General features: G+C 39.1%; 2 protein-coding genes across 2 annotated transcripts; one reads left to right on the top strand and one right to left on the bottom strand.

The window, feature by feature from the left end:
- Positions 1–5,069: 5,069 nt before the first annotated feature.
- Positions 5,070–8,468, top strand: LOC106638301 (alpha-tocopherol transfer protein-like). The gene is made up of 8 exons (XM_089593181.1): positions 5,070–5,127; positions 5,490–5,815; positions 6,311–6,476; positions 6,677–6,781; positions 7,364–7,508; positions 7,659–7,769; positions 8,041–8,146; positions 8,230–8,468. The coding sequence occupies exons 2-8, from the start codon at positions 5,683–5,685 to the stop codon at positions 8,379–8,381; spliced, it is 918 nt and encodes a 305-aa protein (XP_089449307.1). The 5' UTR covers positions 5,070–5,127; positions 5,490–5,682; the 3' UTR covers positions 8,382–8,468.
- Positions 8,469–10,453: 1,985 nt separating this feature from the next.
- On the bottom strand, positions 10,454–13,059 carry LOC106638379 (programmed cell death protein 6). Its single transcript, XM_014351501.3, has 4 exons — positions 12,863–13,059; positions 11,187–11,445; positions 10,826–11,104; positions 10,454–10,755 (listed from the first exon to the last, which is right to left on the bottom strand). Exons 1-4 carry the CDS (start codon positions 12,872–12,874, stop codon positions 10,664–10,666), a joined length of 642 nt encoding a protein of 213 aa, XP_014206987.2. The 5' UTR covers positions 12,875–13,059; the 3' UTR covers positions 10,454–10,663.
- Between the last annotated feature and the right edge of the window lie 618 nt (positions 13,060–13,677).

Genomic DNA, 13,677 nt, shown 5'->3' on the forward strand with positions numbered 1-13,677 from the left:
TTCATTGGGTTTGTTTTTTCTCCGATATAAGTACCTGTAGTTACACATATTATAACATGTAAGTGTGTATGAACGACTATCGTACCCGTCATTTTTTTCGTTCTTCGGTATACAAACGCACATTTTATCAAATCGAGCAAACTTTTCGAAACATTTTTAGTACGTCGACAGCTGAGGGTGGAAAGTCGAAAAATAAATTGGATCAACAAATTTTCAATTCATCAATTTCATCAGCTACATAGTTAAAAGTTTTGTGTAATTTACTGAATTACAAAAATTAAACGTCAAAATTACATAAATGTTGTGCATCTCTTTACTTGAAATAATATTAAAAATTACGCAAAATTGGTGTATGATGATAATATAGAGCTGACATTCACAATATTTGTTTATTTTTAACGAGGCATTTGTGGCAAATGTCGAATACCTTAGAATCGACTTGAAATTTTTCTGTTTAAAATTTAACAGCTTCTAGAACAATATTCACGTTCAAAAATACACACATTAAAAAAAAAAATACATTTTCAAATGGTCCCAAATAATCGCTTATTTCGCGAAATCTCCATTATTTACGGAGATACCGGCGTTTAAAGTTTCGGCTACGTCGTAAGCCAAAAATTCCGATTTTCAAGTAGTGCCATGGCGGGCTGTGTAGGTAGACTGTCTGATACACATGAGATACCGCTTTGTATTACCTCGAACTATCGACATTGATACAACAAGCCGTTTTAGGAAAAGCGAATACACAAACAAGTTCAATGGTATAAGCTCCCGCATCGTAAGTACACATATCGATTACACCGACGCCGCTTCTCAGTCCCGTCACGTCCATTCAAACGAGCAAGGTAGGTATATATGTACGGGGGCGTCTACGAGAGCATAAAATAATGTACTCAATGCCCGTCTGGCCGCAGCTACGACTGTCGTTAGAAATGCTAATCGAAGCTTTTATTCGTCCCCTATATATGCAGGTATACGTGAGCGTGTGGAGGATTTTGCAGGTGGGGGAGGGAAAAAAAAATAAGGTCGACACAGAAAATTTTCTCATTCGAATGGAGACTGCATGGTAGAGGCAGTCCATAAAGGAGCTTAGAAATCGTCCGTTCGTTTCTCACCAATACGAAACTAAGGGACCCCTTCCTTGTCCACCAGATCTATATATGTATATTATCGGAGAAACTTGGCAGCTTATTGCCGCGCTTGGCCTTCGCACTCCACTCTGTATAAGTGCGAAATTGTTTCGCTCCCTCTGCAACCCCCAAATTTACACTCTGCGCGTTCAGTCCTTTTTTAATGACTCTCCGACACCTCGCTAATGCACCTTGTGATTTTATTTGAGGGTATTGGCGCTGGTTGTCACTTTAAGACGTATTCTCATGGAAAGGTCCCGAAATTTTTTCAACGGCAGCCACTTGAACTACATTTTTTTTCCATAAGATTTAACGCATAGTGATGCAAAGTGGGGAGGGGGGCATAACACTTGCACACAGCGAATAGAGTCTGTTTACGTATACGTACTGGAATCATCTGTCATTACTGCTTTAAAAAATGGTACATTTACGTACAAAAATGGATGACCACAGAAGGACAAATCTTTCTCTTTACTTTATCTCTGGGTAGCGGTAACCATAACCTCCAAATAAAGGGACAAAAAAAGAAAGAAAATAAACAAACGAGCGCTTGCAGGGGGAAGCACTTCGCGCCAGGAGTCACGTACTTATTAGGTACCGTATATAACAACCACACCGAGCAAAAAAACAAGAAGATGAAGAGGAAGAAGACAGGCGTCATCAGCCCCACTGATCGCTCTTTCAGCGCGCCGCGGTGGTAATCCGAGCAAAGTGTGCACGAGACAGCCCCCTCCTATCTCATTGGGAGGAGAACGATGACGTTTTTTTTTTTTTTTTTTTTTTTTTTCATACCGTCGGCATTACCGTCGTCCTCTTTCGACATATGGCGTGCACGCGCCGCCAACCCCGAGTGGGATTAATAGGCCTCGCTTAACGGAGAGAGCAGCTTGACCATCATACCCACTCTTGTGAGTTGGGAGGGAGAAAAAAAAGAAAATAAAGACACTGCAGGGGCATCTAATATCTCGAGAACGACTATTTTTTTACTTTTTTTTTGGTCTGCGAACTAAATATTTCATCGGCGTCTGCTACGCGTATTAGGAGCATCTGTGATCTGATCCCCCTTTTTTGGGGGGGAGTGTTATTTGTAGCCGAGAAAAAAAATAGTGGCAGTTTAGGGAGCCTATACCGCATTTTTATATGCATGGGACACGGAGGGCTTTTCAATTATGACTGCGCATCGTTTTTACTTTTGCTTCGTAAATGAAGGAGCATTATTGCTGAGAAAAGTTGATGGAAATGTAAGAAAAGTGTTGGTTGATGGGGAAGTTTTGAAGGAAATAAATTTTTCTGTCCAAGAAACAAAAGCACTTTACAGGCAGAAGGAGTATAAGTGTACCGTAGGAAAAAGCATGTGCAATACTCGTCGTCCTTTTACGTTGGAAAAGAGAAATTTGTTGATAAAGCAGCCAATAGCTGCATGGAGGCAAAATAAATACAGCTAACACGTGACGTCTCTGCTTTTGTAACGAGCTGCAGCGTTTCAATTTTTACCCCCCCCCCCTCCTATAGACTCAAAGTTCGCTTCTATACGTTTTTCAAACGACTAATGGAAAAACTTTTAACCCCCCACGTTCCCTACCCCCAGCTTATACATCGCGAGTAATGAGTTACTTTTGAATGCATGAAACATCAAGTGGTTTCAACTATTTTTTGATATTACCGCCGTACTTGAATTTTTTTTTCTTTTTTTTTATTGCAGTTATCTCGAGAGAAACTCCCAACTGTTCTTTAAACGTATACAGTAAGACGTTTCGAGGAACTTTCCAACTCGAGAACAGCAATGATTCTATCCTCATCGCCACTGAGGCTCGTTAAATATAAAAATCTCCTCTCCGCGACCATTAAAATACAACAAAAGGAGAAAAAAACCTTTACACCTCGAAAGTAAGCGTGTAAGTATACGAACAAAGTGTACTCGCTGCCCGAGTACTTACAAGAAAAAGAAAAAAAACTCGAGAGTTTGCGCAGTAGCTAATATAACAGTACATTTTTATATATATATACACGTATAAAATGAGTGGTGAAAAAAAAAATCCTCGTGCGGCAACCGAGTGCTCGTCCATGCGCTTCCGATACGCTTTCCCACCCGAGCGCCGATGCCAAGGAGCGAAAGTCGGTGGGCGCAGAGAGAAATGGACGAGGAGCACTGCAAGATGATCGTGTGCTTATACGTGTATACAGCAACGGGGGCCCCATCCATCATCGCGTGAACAGTGAAAAGTCGCGGTTTCCAGAAGAATGAGGTTAATAACTAAAACGGAGCTAACGGCTGCGCCGCGAGTATTTCATTAAATTTGATTCGTTGATTGTACGCTGTAAGTGAATAGTTTTTTTTTTTTTTTTTTTTTTTTTCTTTTTTTTCGCCATTGCAGCTTTTGACTAGTTTCGAAAAACTGGTTTTAATTTAAAAAACCAATGAAACAAGCTGTTGATGAAAAAAAAAAAATAAAAAAAAATAGAAACAAACAATCAAGAGTTTGATTAAAATTGTGTGCATAGGTACGGGCATGAAAAATTTCGTTTTACCGAGATTGAGGTGATTTGTAAACAGAGGCCATAGGCATTCGTAAAATAACATTGAATTAAAATTGCAGAGCCCGTCGCTGCATCAAATCAAAAATTCATGTGCGCTGCAGGGTTACACGAGGAGAGAAAGGAATCGTGTGCGCGCACAAACACGTACCACTTATGTTTTATTGTACAATCGAGAGGGAAAAAAAAAAAAAAAAAAAATCACAACAATACCCACGCGTGTGTATGCTCGCGCAGGTATATCGGTTTACGAGACTCAACCAAAGATGATGAGCTTTTACGTTATATCCAGCATGCGTTATTACATTTGCATAATTGGCGTAGTTTTTTTCATAAGAGTAGGGTATAATACTTTCGCTCGCTAAAGGCGTCCCTTCCCCCCGTCCTGCTCTTTTCGTTCTCGTCATAAATGGATTTTTCTATGCAATTTTTATTAGCATAGTTTTTTGCATAATTGCGCACGGAAGTCTTTTTAAGACCGACCGCAGACCCCTTAAGAAGATAAATTTTTTCTCGCGAAATTGCAGTTTTGAGAAAAAAAAAAAAAAAAAAAAAAGAAAAAAAAAAAGAGGATCAACTAAGAAACGAACAAAAGTGTCTGTAATGATAAAGTGAAAAAAAAAAGTTAGTTTTTACTTTGCATTAACGTGAAACTTTTTTTTCCATACTTATAAAACACTTTTAATATTTTGTTAAGTCTGATTAACTTTCAAACCACACGTGTGCCAAAAATGAAAAATCCTCGTTTCGGAGAGAAATTTTTATTTAACAACTTTAACATCCCTTTGGTTTCATATACATACCACTACGGTAAAACTAAATTAAAACAAGGCTAAAGGATTGTATGTCCGTCCAAAAAAAAAAAAAAAAAAAAAAAAAAAAAAACATGAGCAATGAATTATCAGAAGAAAAATACGTAACTGACATTGTAAAAAAAATAATTGTTCATACCCATGAGGAAAGAGAAAGCTTTACAATGTTGGTTCCCTTGCTTTTTCGGCCTTTGAGCCCCGATTTGTATACAAATGCACTGGTAAAATGACCAGTTAAAAAAGTTGAAATAAACAACGGTGGCCTCCAGCCAGTCCTCGATTCGAGGTGCAATTAAAAACAGTCGCAACAGACACAATGGAAAAATTTATTCTCGAGCGTATGTATTTATGTATCATACATATAGCCTCTTCCTTCGAAGCCATGAACTCGAATCAAAATCAGGCCCCATTTGGATCACGATCACGCACGAGGCTGTCCCTCTCCCACGCGAGTCTTTTTTTTCAACTTTTTCTCCAACTCGCGAGGTAGGCATTTTCGTATCCCATACGCAAGTATGTACGGTGAGGGGCTATTTCACGGTCAGTGGACTCGCCGCTTGTATATAGCGGAGAAGGACTTTACTCGCGGTTTCACCGAACCATCGCGCTCAGTCTGCTCGACGACTCGCGCCTACCAGCCACGAATTCTGGTATTTTTCACAGTTTTTTTTCTTTTTTCCGCTTTGTGTCGAATTATACACCCGCTTGGAAAAAAAAAAAACCATACCTATACACCATTGTCCACATATTGTTTTGTGCCGGATCGTCGTTTTGTTCAAAGTTTAGCTCACACGTCTCCAAGTTTGGGCAAAAAAGCAAATTATCTACAATACACGCACACCAACCATTCATTCGTCTTGCTCCGTAAATAACGTATAAACACTCGTTCAAACATACGCGAACATTTGTACACACCGTTGTCCCAATACAAAAATACAATACACGTTTACCTTGATTATTGATATTGTTATTTTTATAATAAAACATCTGAACCAACGAACTTTTGCACCAGGTGTATACGGAGTCTATATCATCCAAGGGATCTCCCAAAGCTCGGGAGATTTCGGTAAACCCAGACCACGCGCAATATCCACGGTAAGTGGTCAACAGTGCGCGGACATATAAAGGAAGAAAGTCATCGGTCGGTGAAATTTCCCTGTGGCTGTACACACCTGGGTACACATCACGTGTAAGGAAGGCAGAAAATGGCCACGGAGCTGCTCGAGTCCTGCAGCAACGAGGAGCTCTGCGAGGCTCTGGGAGGCAGCGACCGGCAACTATCGGAGCTGCGCGACAAGCTGCGACAATGGCTCGAGCTACAGCCCCACCTGCCCCAAGGTGCAGTACATATTATACCGGGCATTTGATAAAAATTATGGGAACTATATATTATTATACCTATACACACGCTGTTTGGTTTTTCTCTCTCTCCTTTTGTTTATTTTCGTTGGAACTGTGCCCCATCGCAGAGGTACGTGTGCGCCTCTATATTTATCGGTTGGGGTTGCTTGCGCTCCTATATACATTGCCAAATTGTTGATTTGAACAGGACTGATTACAATAATATTGAATCTAGAGTAGTTTGGACATGTGCGTGTGTGTACGTGTGTGCTGCATCGATACATGGGGTGTATTGTAATTATACGTGTGCAACGCCGCATACATTGTGTACCGTTGATCAGCAGATCCACGTATGATGCACTGCACCCACATGCACTCACAGGACAAGTGTATAATTGGTATATACCGGGAGGATATGAGAATGAATGTGTGTATATACGTATTGTTGATCGAGTTAAAAGCAAAACATGATTTGCGTGTCCCGTGCAACAGACATGGAGGAGCGGAGATTGGAGTACTTTGTAATTAGTACGAAGCAGAGTCTCGAGTTGGCCAAACAGAAGCTCGACATGTACTACACGGTCAGGCAACTCGTGCCCGAGCTTTTTGCCGACAGGGATCCCCTCGCCCAATCGGTCACGAGTCTCTACGAAACCCTGTGAGTATGCGATTTTTCAGCACGTACCTTGTACCAATGTGCGCGGGGGTTATACATTGCAATTGCACGGAGGTATTTTGGAATAACTGTTTTGATCAATGAGCGTTCGAGCACGTTTTTCCAAAAATCGGTTTACAATGGCTAAAAAAAAATAAAAAAAGTGATCAAGCATCGGCCGCGTTGTTTTCTCATGTTCGCAGCCAGTGGGTCTGTTTACCGAAACTCACGCCGGAAAAATACAGAGTCTCGATCCTGCGCTCGCTCAACGAGGACGCCGCCAAATTCCAGCCCTGGGATCTGTTCAAGTGAGTTCTTTTATTATTATTTTTTTTTTTTTTTTTCTCCTCGTTTTCTTTGCCCAGAGAGACCCCCGTGACCTTCCTTCCCCCTCTCGCCCGTGCAAATCGCCGCTACGTGACCCTCGTGTGTCCACTCTACGTCCACGGAGAAAAAAAAATCAACTCCCGCTTGTTTATATGCCCACTCGAACCCAACCAAAGCGAGGATTTTAACTCGTTCGATCGGTACCGTTTGAAAAAAAAAAAAAAAAAAAAAAAAAAAAAAAAAGAAGAAGAAAAATATAATCACATACCCAATTTTGTCGTGTTGTATATATATAGAGAGATTTTTGAATTCGTGTACAATCGTGTAGACGCAAACGTAATCAACGGGACGTTAATTCGAGTAACGCCAAGTGCGCAGATCTCGATTACACGGAAGTCGTATAGCGGAGGGGAGGGCCATTAAAGGGCAGGTAGTTACGGACCCTAGTAGCTCCGGAGTCGAAAAAAGAAACGGGGCCGTAAAGCCGAATGGGAGGTCGATTGAGAAAGAGTGAGGTGGTGGGGGGGAGAAGGAAAAGTAAATGTTCGTTAACTGGTTGGTAGGTACACCTTTATGGTGGGTGACGTCCGCATCTCCGAGTGCCGCAGCCTCGGGGACATTTACATTTACGATCTCTCGGCGATGCGACTCGGCCATCTCGCCAAACTCACCCCGGCTATACTAAAGAAGTGCGAGGTCGCGGCCACGGTGAGTATCATTGCACACCTCTCTATCTGCATGGGGGGGGAGAGTCAAATCTTTTTTTAAACGCCTGCGAAAAAAAGCCTTCCTCTCTCTCGATTAGCGTAATAATAATAATAAAAAAAGAAAATTCACCGCCGTTATTTGGGTTCGCAGAAAGCCTACGGCGCGAGGATAAAGGGCCTCCACTTCATCAACGCCCCGAGTTTCATCGACCACATAGTCACGCTCGTCAAATCCGCCATCAAGCCCAAACTAGCCGCAAGGGTAATTATCATCATCATCGTAGTAATAATAATAATAGCAATCGCTTCCCAGTATCAAACACTCATTCATCATAATTTGCAATTTGTTGCACTGTTAAATTTTAACGTATAACCATCGCGCGCGTATCTTGTATCATCGCTTTCCCCAAAATATATATATACGTATATATTATGTATTATCAAAGGGGTCGTGGAGATTTTTCGGCACCTCTGATAAGTTTCATTGAATCACCAATGTGAAAATAGTTATAATAATATTGTGTTTCGTGTAGATACACGTCCACTCGTCGGGTATCGAGTCTTTGTACGAGCACGTGCCAAAGTCGGTACTGCCCGTGGATTACGGTGGCGAGCAGCCGTCGATGGACGAATTAGATGGTGCAGTATAATGTATACATATAGGTAGACGCGCAATGGGTGGTTTGTTGAAAATGTTTAACACGCCACGTGCGGGTTTTCAGAAAAATGGCGGCAAAAGTTGTCGGAGTGGCGCAATTGGTTTTTGAAGGAGGAAAAGGTGACCGTGGACGAGTCGCTCCGGCCCGGCCCGACAATCGACCTCGACGAGCTCTTCGGCATCCACGGCTCCTTCAGAAAATTGGAAGTCGATTGAGCCTCCCTCCGAGCTTAACAGATAAAAATACACACCTATATACCAACACGTCGACGCACAAAACATCACGTATTTATTTATTTATATATACCAACGGCGCTCGCAGCTCATCATGTGACACACGGTACATGTACACTGAAAATAAAAAATGTTACGCAAAATAAAATTGAAACAAAAAAACCAAGCCTTTATACGTGCTAAATAAAAGAGGAGGAAGCATATATATGTTATCATTGAGCAGATATTGGCTGGCGTCAATTGAATGATGCTGGAAAACAAGACGAGAGAATGTGGTTCGGTTACCCCCTAGTGCACGCCAATCCTCCTCCCGGCTTCTTATTCCTGTAAATCGCGTGATGCGGTGAGCAGACCGTGGAGTCTCTCTAAATGGAAATTTCGCCGCGCGGCCAAGTTTCTATATACGTACAATCCTCTGTTCATCCTTTTTCCGCGTCTTTTCTCTCTCGCGCGTCGCACACAGTTCTTCCTCGCGAGAGAGCCGGCTGATGAAGTATAAAAGAAAGAGGCTGCAACAGCCGCATACACATCCATCCAAAATTCTCGAACCGCGGACGGGAAAGCCCTGTAATTCAAAGTTTTAATCCCGACACCTTGTATGGCTTATGGTATGTACGTATAATATGTTATAATGTATAGGCGCGAGGGTGAGGCTTTCTTCGGTGCACACACGCTCTTTGCATGTAAATTAGCCAAGGCGCAGCGATAATTCAATTTGCAAGTGCCACTGTACAACATGATAATATAATATATGTGTGCTCGCGCCCCGAGGCCATATACATTCGTTGCGACGACTCCGGTTGACCTGTGAGCTTCTATACGATGGATAATCGGGGATGAGTGTTGAAAAAAAACCACCAGAGTTGGCAGATGGGTATGAAAAGTACAATAAAAAAAAAAAAAAAGAGCTTTTAGAGGTAGCCGGAATAGTTGTTTCGTCGATACGGCGCTAGAATCGGATTTTGTATTCCGGGAGGGGGGGAATTTTTGGTTTTTTGAAAAACAATGCGCGCGTGTGTGTGTGTGCGTTCGTTTTTAACGAGCATACGAAAGACGAAGAAACAACAATGGCCGGTCGTTGTTAGTTTTCAGCGCCGTAAAAAGAAAAATATGTATATAAGTATGAAGTATGGGGGGGGGGAGAGCTTTTTAAAAGTACGGGAGTTGTGATCGCTGCAGGTGAGTTTGGAAGGGTAAACTCGTTTCCGGGCGATCCATACGCGTGGAGGGATGTATTACATATATACGCGGACCAGAGGTTGCCGGTCAATCACACATTCGGGCATTTCCCGGCAATCCCAATTTCCATCGCGGGGCGACATGGCATATCCATTTGGCGTATATATACATAGGTAAAGGACGAACATATATGCGTTGCGATTTGTTCACACGCGCACATGTTTTTTTTTTTTTTTTTTTTTTTTTTTATTGAAAAAACGCGTGGGGTCGTGTGTCTTATATATTTCTGGGTGTGCGTGAACGATACGCAATAGCTCGAAAGTGCCCTCGGGGAGCCATTTTTTTGCGTGTACTTTATTTCCGTCGGGTACGTACATACGAGTATACGTTATTTTCTATCAAAAAAAAAAAATAAAAACTACCCGTAGTTGTACAATATTGTATTTTAAAGGTGAAAATTAAATTGATCTCATAATACCTGTGGTCCAAGCTTGTCTTTTAAAGTATTCTGTGTACAGAAGTTAAAGTATGGCCCACCTCGATATGCGGTGACTAAATATAAAGAATTAATTATGCAAGACGTGACTAAAAAAATTTGAAGGAGTCCTTTTCTATCTGTTGATAAAATTTTTAAAAAATAAAAAAATCCCAGTCCAGAAAAAGTAATAACTGTACAAAATAAAAGTGTAGGTTCATGACAGTTTTTACAATTTATGGAAATTTACTAATATTGGTTTTCGTAATATTACTGAAAGTAATAATAAATGTTGCAAGCGGACATGAATTCATGGGAATTATCACCAAGAAGTTAAAGCAATTAGAATGAGTTATAAAAATGTATTAATCGTTTTTTATTTGTTTTTTGTTTTTTTTGTTTTTTTCAGTATTGATAATGTTTAACATTTAGTATAAATTGATTGCGAGTAAAAAATAATTTAAATGAAAATATCAAGAAAATCTTTTAAATCAAAACAAGTGTAAATTTGTCACTACATTTTAACAATAAAAATGTTTAAAGCGTACAAAGTTATAATAAAAAATATTTATGAATAATATTTAAAAAAAGTCATTCGAATCAGTTAGTTTTAAAAATCACTTTTGAGGATCACTGTTAGAAAATCTTCATAACCAAGGGTGATGAGTCCAGCGCTGTTTGGTTGTCTCATCTTAAACTCATCTAAAAAAGTTATAATTTTTACATATTCACACAATACATAATAACAATTTCAAAACATGAATGTACAAACCTGTTAATTTTTCTATGTGCAAGAATAACATGATAAAGTTGTCGATGGAGACCATTGCTTGGTCGTCACCCCAGCCCCTTGAGATGGCCAATTCGAAAAATTCTGAGCTCAATGTATAACCCATTTGGGCAAAAGCTGCACCTAAATCTGCCCCATTCATGCATCCTGATTGAGAATGATCAAACATGTTAAAGATTCTGAATCGAGCAGTGATATAATCAAAAAGAGCTTGAGATTCGTAGATGTTAACTGATATCTTGTTTTCCTGGCCAAATTTTGCTGGAAAAAAATCAATTTTTTTCCATTTTCAAATGAACTTTTATGTGGAGAAAAACAAATTTTGATTTTATTGTATACCCACCTATTAAAGCACGGGTTGTTTCAATAGAAAACATTCCACTTCGTATATGGTTAAGGAAACCTTGCAATTCAAAGGCTGATATTCTTAAACTACCATCACTGTCCGCGTTAGCAAACCAGCTTTGAACTTGTGGGTGTACTTGAGGACAGCTTCCTGGAAATCCTCCTGAATAACCTACTGGTGCACCTCCTGGAAATCCTGCTGGTGCACCTCCTGGAAAACCTGCTGAATAACCTGCTGGTGCGCCGTAAGGATGTCCCTAAAATGTTTACAATGTTAAAAAATATGTTTTTAATTCTACATGAATCAACACATTAGTATCATATACTACATTTTTTTTGTCATTCATGTTATATCTTTTAGCATGTTAATTCTGCTATGGAATTTGAAAAAAATAGTAATCATTTGGTCATAAAAATAATAATGTTAATATTGTAGTTTAACACTTATGAAAGCAAAACTAGTTATATCTTCATCGAGAAATAAAATATTTTACTAATTTCTATAATATTGGTAAATTTGAATTGTACGATAAGTGTTTAATTCCTCGATGCTTACATGTCATGTACTACGTAACTCATGATTTTTAAAGATTGTTTTGATTCCCTTCATCTTTGGATCAAAGTAAGTACTTGACAAAATATTGTGATTTTCTCAAATGTTATTATTATAGCCGATATAAAAAAGCTTCAATCAACAAATTATAGTCGGAAAGTCTTAAATAGATAGTATTTGATTTTTTTATATTCTTAATATCTTGAGAACAGTCGTCGAAGAAAAGATTATTAAAAATGAAAAGAAAATAATTATCTCGATAATCATAAGTGCTTCTTGCCGATAAACGTTTGTGCATTAATGCACTTATAACTACAGCAAATTTTCTTATTTTCTATCCAAAAGTTGCATTATTGTTTGTTGTACCAAGTGTTGAACTAAATCAAAATTTTCTTGAAACGATCCCATCAGGCTAAAATTTTAAATGGCGACCAAAATTTTATAAAAGATTTATCATAGTTGATTCTGATTCTGAAAACTTTTAATTGACACAAGAGCCTCCTTTTATTATTAAAAAAATAAAATATTTAGAGCTTATAGTTCCAATGAGCAAATTATTCCGTTAAAATATTTGACCAGTCGTTGGGCATACGTCGCTTATGATTCATCGTTTAAATTGAACGTACTTCGAAACAAGCGATTATGGTTCTATATTTAGAAAGGAAAATACATTCACAATACTTTTCGAAATTTTGAGGTGAAATATAACATTAGACTCCGATTTTAAACCATCGATCATACACTCATTTACAATCCCGTAAAAAAAAATTTCACTAAAGAACCGTTTGTTTCATCATTTTTTTGGATGCTTAAATCAGTCAGTAAATTGATGCTACATAAATGAATATCAAAAATCATATATATTTTTTTCTGACAAAAATCAACTAGTTGTGCACTTGATAATAAATCACTTACAAACGTTATTATTCCTTTTCAAAAATGTGTTTGAACAACCCACTGAGGTTAACAGCGTATACGCACTCAATCAACAATGAAAAATATAGTACAAAGTTTCAGTAATTATTTGTCGCAGAAAACGTGTTGATTTTAGTAATATTATTATATAAATAGAGAGTACAAGAACTGCAAAGAATGAAAAATCTAAATATCAACGTACTCACCGGAAAAGCCATTTTGACTACTGATGTATACTATAATAGCACGAACGACACGACGGCAAGGACGTATGAAGCGTGTGGCTGCTAACTATAAAATTGATTTGTCGGTAGCAGTCGACCGAGTACAAGGAGATAGCGGCACTTGAAACTTTGGGTTTTAGTCAAAGTGAGCAAGAGTAAGTGTGGCACGTCAGTGTGGCCTTGGTGAAATTTTGTTTCTCTGAATTGAAAAGCAGTGACACGTTGTGGTACACGTCAATATACTCAATACACTTGCACTTGTGTACGTGCATGTGTATACTTATGCGATAAGCCTGATACCAGTGATATCGGGTAATTTCACTTGTCTCAACACAGACAAACGATGATATGTTACAATAACGGTATGTTTCCCAATTCCACGCGTTTTTTCGGACGATTGTCCTAAATTACGTACCTTTTTCTCTGGAGCATTTAACCCACAAGTTATCAAGGAAGCATGAAACTCAACAAAATTAACGCAAGAGTTTTTCCTGGTCTTGCGTTCCAAATATTCGATCGAGCTGTTTCAGGATAATCACTACATGGCAAGGCGTGGGAAGTTAAAATTAAGTGTCTCACAGTGGTTGAGTGGTATGAACCAAAAACTCTATTTTTTTCGTACATGCGATCAGCACAGGAAGGATGTAAGAATTTTACATATCAAAGATTCGCGCAATTCGACGGACCTGGTTTTTAATGATTGCTTATATATGAATAATGCGTGGCTCGCGGCTTATCATATTTAATTTTGTACTGGCGAAAGCATGAAGCATCAATGTATTATCTGCAAGCTGATT

Source organism: Copidosoma floridanum, unplaced genomic scaffold (genome assembly GCF_036245765.1).
Source record: "Copidosoma floridanum isolate Cflo_tuat_1 unplaced genomic scaffold, Cflo_Japanese_pri ptg000019l, whole genome shotgun sequence".
NCBI classification, from domain to species: domain Eukaryota; kingdom Metazoa; phylum Arthropoda; class Insecta; order Hymenoptera; family Encyrtidae; genus Copidosoma; species Copidosoma floridanum.